The 7,509-nt window shown below is 47.2% G+C and overlaps 1 protein-coding gene across 1 annotated transcript in view; it reads left to right on the top strand.

Moving 5' to 3' along the window:
* LOC143289415 (uncharacterized) overlaps positions 1 to 3,610 on the top strand; it is a 19,885-nt gene extending 16,275 nt beyond the window's left edge. Inside the window, exons 8-9 of the mRNA XM_076598379.1 lie at positions 1 to 469; positions 3,324 to 3,610. The exon at positions 1 to 469 is cut by the window's left edge and continues 80 nt beyond it. Of these exons, the coding sequence (XP_076454494.1) occupies positions 1 to 469; positions 3,324 to 3,514 (660 nt within the window). The 3' untranslated portion in view covers positions 3,515 to 3,610. The remainder of the gene's footprint in view (positions 470 to 3,323) is intronic.
* Positions 3,611 to 7,509: the final 3,899 nt, after the last annotated feature.

The raw sequence follows: 7,509 nt of genomic DNA, 5'->3' as shown, positions 1-7,509 counted from the left end.
CTCGCGGCCACGACCACGCAGGAAGGGTCAAGGTCAGGCTCAAGGTCAAGGTCAAGGTCAAGGTCAGCGGCAAGCACTCCCGGCACCTCCGACACCACCACCACCACCACCACCACCACCTACGACGACGGCGGCAACAACAGCGCTGTGGGGGTGGAGAGGGGGGAGTCTGTCACCACCCCCACCCCCACAACCAACGACCACGACGACGACGACGACGATGTCCGTGGTGATGACGACAGTTGCGGAAGGGCGGAAGGGAGCGGACGACGCGTGCGCGGGACCGGCCGCGGCCCGCCGTGTGCAGAGGAGGGTGGCGTTCAGACTGAGGCGTGCCGCCCGCTGACCAAGGCCCAGGCTGTGGAGGTGGTGTGGACCCTTCACCCGCCGCCCGCCTCCGGCCTGAACGCGCCCCGCAGTCGCTGGATCCGCCCCTTGGTGGGCGGCGACCCGGCCTGGGCGCTTCTGGGTGAGTCTGTACTGCGCTGTGCTGTGTGTCCTCCAGTCCACACGGCCTACCCTTGCCCAACCCTACCCCCCCCGTTCTCCATACGCTACTGGACTCTGCTGTGTGTCCTCAACCCCCCTTTCACACACACACACACACGCACGCACGCACGCACGCACGCGCGCACGAATGCACACACACCCTTCTGCACTCTGATCTGTGACACCCGCCACTCTTGCTTGGTGTGCCCCCACATCCCCCACTCTTCTGGGTGCGTCTGCACTCTGTTCTGCTTCGTACACTATTCCGGGTGCGTCTGCACTCTGGTCTGTGTCCCTCACACTCTTCTGGGTGCGTCTGCACTCTGGTCTGTGTCCCTCACACTCTTCTGGGTGCATCCGCACTCTGGTCTGTGCTTCATACACCATTCTGGGTGCGTCTGTACTCTGGTCTGTGTCCCTCGTGCCATTCTGGGTGCGTCTGCACCCTGGTCTGTGTCACCACTCCCCCGCCGCACCCTTACCGCCCACACGCACACACTCTCTTACACCATCCTGGGTGCGTCTGCACTCTGGTATGTGTCCCGCGCACACTTTCTGGGTGCTTCTGTACTCTGCTTTGTGTCCCCACTCTGGGTGCGTCTGCACTCTCTGCTCTTTGTCGCCCACCCTTCCAGATGCGCCTGCACTTTACTATGCCACCCTTTCTGGTACGACTGCACTCTGCTTGTGACCCGCCTCACATCACCCCTGCCCCTCTACACACACACACACACACACACACACACCTCTCCACCTTTAGTAATGTCTGCACTCTGCTCTGTGACCCACCCCCACCCCCCACCCCACTAGCCCACCCCACTCACCCGCAGCATCTCTCCCTCCCACACGCATTCAACTCTGAATGCGCCTGCACCACTGTTGTGTACCTCCTCCTTCTCTACCTCCCCCCCCCCTCCTCCCCCCCCCCCCCCCCCCCCCCCAGCTTCCCCGCTTCACATAGCCACACACCCACTTCTGGGTGCGTCTGCACTACGGTCTTCTCCTCCTCCTTCTTCTTCTTCTGGTTATCATCATTATCATTATTATTATCATTATAATAATAATAATTATTATTATTATTATCATCATCATTATTATCATTATTATTGTTGTTGTTGTTGTTGCTATTATTATTATTATTATTATTGTTGTTGTTGTCATTATTATTATTATTATTGTTATAGTGTGCCAACAGTGTCACCCCCCCACCACCCACACTCTGTCCCCCTTCCCTCCCCATCCCTTCGCCCCCTCGCCACCACCACCCCCTCCCCTCCCCCACTTTGCCCCCACCCTCCCACCCCCCACGCCCCCCACCCCCCACCCACACCTTCTTATCTCCCTTTCCGCTCCTGTCCAAAGTCTGAACTAGATGTCGGCGCGTTCAAAACATACTAATGTCGGCATGTCAGAACATCCCAGTGAGGCGGTCTGTCTTTCAAGTTGTCCCCCCCCCCCCTCCTCCTCCCCTTCCTTCTCCATTCTCTTTGTGACGTAAACGGGTGAACTTGTCACAGTATGTGTAAATAAGTGGGCTGAATTGTAGCAAATCAGATCAATCTGTTGAATTGGACGAATCAAGATTAATTAAGCAGTGAATCTGTCAGTCATTCATGTCGGGTCATTAGGACGAGCAAAGATTGGTTATCTCAGTTCAACTAGTTGGGGGAGTGAGTGTTGTAGCTTGCATTAGTATGCACAGTATGTTGTGGGGAGGGAATGAAACCAGTCAGCACAAGACATAGAGGAGATTTGTTTGGTAATGGTAACAGTTTTATTGAATGATGGGTAACATGTGTTGAACACAGGGTTGTACTGGTCGGTCATAGGTATGGTGCACAGTATGGTATGTCACTGTTGGTGGCAGGTAAGCTTGATGAAACTTGTATTACCTCACCTAGATTTATGTGTGAGAGGAGTGCATACTGGTGGACATGTGATGAAAGGTGCTGAGAGGGTATAGGTCTTTCATGTCAGTGATGTCCAGGTATTTTGAGAGTTTCTGACCGGGGTTTTGGTTTTGTGTTTGTGTTCCAGGTGTGCTGCTTGTAGATGCTGCTTGTAGACGCCGCTTATAGGTGCTGCTTTAGGTGCAGGGTGAACTTTTTACTGTGTGCTGCTTGTAGGAAGTACTTGAAGTAGGCAGTGTGTGCTGCCTTAGTGTGTGTTGCTTTTGCTAAGTAGGGTGAACTGCTTAGTGTGTGTGTGTGTGCTGTATTGTAAAGTAAACACTCGATAAAAACCACTCCATGTGGCCCTGCTATTGATGTGAGGAGAGAGTGAGTGAGTGCATCATTAGTGGATCCTATATCCCCCTGTCTGCTCCCCTCTCTCTTGAAATCGAACGAACCACAACACTTTCAGAACACAGTTTTTACATTATTAGTATTGTTGTTGTTGTTGTGGTGGTGGTGGTGGTGTTGTCGTTGTTGTCGTCGTTGTTGTTATGATTATATTTTTTGTGTGTTTATGTTATGGATCGACTACCTACATATTTATGCTACATAATGCATCAATTATCTGCTTGTTTATGTTGTCTGCTATTCATCTATGTTTCTGTCTATCTATCCATCTGTCTGTCTGTCTCTCGATCTATCTATCTGTTCATTCATCCATTCATTTATTTATCTGTGTATTCATTCATGCATACATTTATTTATTTACTTATGACATATATCATTTATCTAGTTTATCTATTTCATTCATTTTTAGTTATTTATCCATTCGTTCATTTCGTTCGTTCATTCATCTATCTGTAGATCTATCTATAGGCCTACAACAATTATTGTTTTTATCCAAAAACGATCTCTGATCGGTGTTCTGTCTGATTGCAGACGAGGACGTCATCAAAGCCACGGACTTCAAGGTGTGTTTAGGCCTCGTTGTAAAATCGAGGCTGGAGCGCGAGGGCGTTGTCACCCTGCCCTCTGACGTCAGAGCCGGAGTGGAGGAAGTGACGACATACGAGGAAGCCATGCAGAAAATCGAGGACTATCTGTCCAACAAGAAGAGGGAACAGGACTGACTCTCACTTGCTAAACGTTGACAGTAGGGTGACAGTTAATGACAGTGGATCCATTCCCATGAAAACTCTTTTTCCAGTCACAGAGAAACAGTTGAATGTGACGATAACAGGATGACACTGCAACAGAACAGAGGAAGGGGCGTATTTATATTAAACAGTATGAATAAGAGGAGAAAGAAGGAAAAAAATCATAAGTGAATGTAGCAGATCGATACGCAGTACAATGATATGAATCGCGATAGTGATACTGACTTTATATATATATATATATATGGCGTAATATTTGAAAATATGTTAATTTGAGTACGTGATTCCTAATAAGGTGACATTCCAGTGAAAAAAGGGGGATAATTTGAGGAAACCTGTCTGTGAGAAGCTGCACACACGAATGTAAATATGCGCAAGCGCGCGCACGCACACGCACACACACACACACAAACGCACGCGCGCGAACATACTGCTTGCTTGCTCATTCGTCCACTAACTCACTCGCTCATCCAACCACCCAATTACCCACATATTGTGCATCATATTCATTTACTATCTTTCAGCTATTCAATCCACAAAATGCTTCCAGTCTGAAAAACAACAACATCAACAACGAAAAAACCAACAAAAAAACAAAAAAAAAACGCCACAGCTTTAAAAGTCGACATACTTTGTGTCGGTTTTTAGGGGGGGGTTGTTTTTTTGTGTTTTTTTTTGGGGGGGGGGGGGGGGGGGGGGGGGGGGGGGGGGTATTAGATTTTTTTTTATAACCCTTTTCATTATATACCTTCATGTGTTGTTGCTTTAAAAAAAAAAAAAATGTTCTGCCACCGAATGTGGTCTAGATCTTGCACTCTAATCCTTTTTTTTTCTTTTTTTTTTTTTGTTACATTTTTTTCATGACGTTTGCTTGTCAGTCGCTTTATTATTATTATCATTATTATTATCATTATTGTTGTCGTTGTCGTCGTCGTCGTCGTCATCATCATTATTATTATTATTATTATTATTGTTGTTGTTGTAAAAAAAAATAGTGTGCAGACCTGCTAGTGCCTGACCCCCATTCATGTGTATACGCAGGCAAAAGATCAAATAATATCAAATGTGACGTTCTGAAGAACCTGTAATCCACTTCAGCGTTCCTTGGGCGATGGAAACAAGCAAATAGGCCTACCCAGCATGCACATCCCCGGCCGGGAAACGAAGTATGGCTGCCTACATGTGGCGGGGTAAATGGGTCATATGCCTAAAGCCTGTTCGTCGGTACATAAGGGTGAATGTGAGAAGCTGTAACCTACGAACGCAAAAGAAGGAGAATAATTTCAGAAAGCCATGTATTTGTATTCCTTTTTATCACAACAGATTTCTCTGTGTGAAATTCGGGCTGCTGTCCCCAGGGAAAGCGCGTCGCTACACTACAGCGCCACCCATTTTTTTGTATTTTTTCCTGCGTGCAGTTTTATTTGTTTTTCCTGTCAAAGTGGATTTTTCTACAGAATTTTGCCCTTTTGTTGCCGTGGGTTCTTTTACGTGCGCTAAGTGGATGCTGCACACGGGACCTCGGTTTATCGTCTCATCCGAATGATGACTAGCGTCCAGACGACCACTCAAGGTCTAATGGAGGGGGAGAAAATATCGGCGCCTGAGCCGTGATTCGAACCAGCGACCTCAGATTCTCTCGCTTCCTTGGCGGACGCGTTACCTCTAGGCCATCACTCCATTAAGGAGTTGAGGAACATGAAGAATGATGTAACTGTAATAAGAACCATAAAACCCATGCATATGGCATTTGGCTCACAAACAGAAAGTAAGAAAAATGCCATTCCAATTGTTACGCTGAGAGGTGTAATAATGATGGAGCCGGGAAAAAACATAATTATGTGAGTCTACGAACCAACGTCATAAAAAAAATTTAAAAAATGATGTTCATGATTATCTACATGTTTTATTGACACGCACTATTTCGACTGAAACTTTTTGCTGTTCATCATGCACAGGGTTTTATTGACATGCACTATTTTGAATCTTTTATTACTTTTTCTTCTGATCGTTGCGATTAAAAGTGTTGTTCTTCTCGGATGTCTTATATTTGTGTATGAAAGTTAAATACGCACACCCTTCTCTCTCTCTCTCTCCCTCCCCCCCCCCCCCCTCTCTCTCTCTCTCTCTCTCCCCGAGGCTCTCCCTGTGTGTGTGTGTGTGTGTGTGTGTGTGTGTGTGTGTGTGTGTGTGTCTCTCTCTCTCTCTCTCTCTATGTCTGTCTGTCTGTCTGTCTGTCTGTCTTATCTCTCTCTCTCTCTGAGGCTCTCCCTGTGTGTGTGTGTGTGTGTGTGTGTGTGTGTGTGTGTGTGTGTGTGTGTGTGTGTGTGTGTCTCTCTCTCTCTCTCTCTCTCTCTCTCTGTGTCTGTCTGTCTGTCTTTATCTCTCTCTCTCTCTGAGGCTCTCCCTGTGTGTGTGTGTGTGTGTGTGTGTGTGTGTGTGTGTGTGTGTGTCTGTGTGTCTGTCTGTCTGTCTGTCTTTATCTCTCTCTCTCTCTCTGAGGGTCTCCCTGTGTGTGTGTGTGTGTGTGTGTGTGTGTGTGTGTGTGTGTGTGTGTGTGTGTGAGGCTCTCCCTGTGTGTGTGTGTGTGTGTGTGTGTGTTTGTCTGTTTGTCTGTCTGTCTGTCGAGCCGCGTGTGTCTCTCTTAATCTGTATCTGTGTGTCCATGTATGTATGTTTATGTGTATCATGTGTGTGGGGGGCAGTGCGCGCACGTGTGTGTGTGTGTCCGGTGCGTGTCTGTGTCTGTTTTTATCACGGTTTGCCTCTGTGTGTGTGTGTGTGTGTGTGCCACGGTGTGTGTGTGTGTGTGCGTGTGTGTGTGTGTGTGTGTGTGTGTGTGTGTGTGTGTGTGTGTGTGTGTGTGTGTCCGAGTGTCTGTGCGTGCGTCAGTGTGTGTGTGTGTGTGTATATATGCGTGCGTCAGTGTGTTTGTGTTTGTGTGTGTGCGCGCACGCGCACGTGCGTACGTGTGTGTGTGTGTGTGTGTGTGTGTGTGTGTGTGTGTGTGTGTGTGTGTGTGTGCGCGCGCCACGGTGAACTCAGTGGTGATTGGAACGGCAAAATTTGTCCGTTTAATTCAAAATGGCAATGGGGATGTTGTTCTTGTCAGTCCTCAGTCGGCCAACACCGACTTTGTGGGTTTCGCACGTCAACTGGTGACTGCGGAAGTCACGCCTGGGTATACCTGTGCCGGTGCCATTCAGAATGGATTTCTTCTGCATTATTTTGCTAGACTGAGGACAACACTGACTTTTCAGTGTTGCCATGGGTTCTTTTCCAGTGCGCCAAGTGCCGGACTCTCACTTTGATTTTGCAGTCAAACTTAGGAGACAGCGGGGTGAGAGTCAGTGGGAATCAGTCGACTCGAACCCACACCCCGGCCGGCTCCGTCACGAACACTGTATTGGCAGACACTGAGTAAGGGTGTCTAACCATTCTGCCACCTTCCTCCGGCCGCCGCCCCCTTTAGTGTCTTCTGCTCTGAAGCTGTTGTTAAATTAACACGAAGAGGACCCCGGGAGGGGCACCAAACACAGCCATTATTAAGTTCACGGCCGAAACGAACACTCGAGTTCAGTTGAAAAGGATCTAAAATGCCTTCTCGCTACGGGCAAAAGATGAAATGTTGGAAGTTATCGATGGATAGATAGATAGATAGATAGACAGACAGACAGATAGATAGATAGATAGCCTACAGCTAGGAAGATAGATAGATAGATAGCCTATAGGTAGGAAGATAGATAGATTGATAGATATATAGTTCTTTTTATTCTTACTGCTTTTTACAATTATCTATTTATCTATATTTATCTATCTATATATTCATTCATCGAATCTCGATCAACTGACAGATTTGTTTTTGTTCTTATTGTTATCCTTGCATGTATTTAAAAAAAAATTTTTATCTATCGATTTATTTACTGGTTTATCTATTTGTTCAAGTGTTTGTTTTATGTATGCATTTG

Source organism: Babylonia areolata, chromosome 14 (assembly GCF_041734735.1).
Source record: "Babylonia areolata isolate BAREFJ2019XMU chromosome 14, ASM4173473v1, whole genome shotgun sequence".
NCBI lineage: Eukaryota > Metazoa > Mollusca > Gastropoda > Neogastropoda > Buccinidae > Babylonia > Babylonia areolata.
Note: the sequence above shows the minus strand (reverse complement) of the source record. Positions and strands in the feature narration are given on the sequence as shown.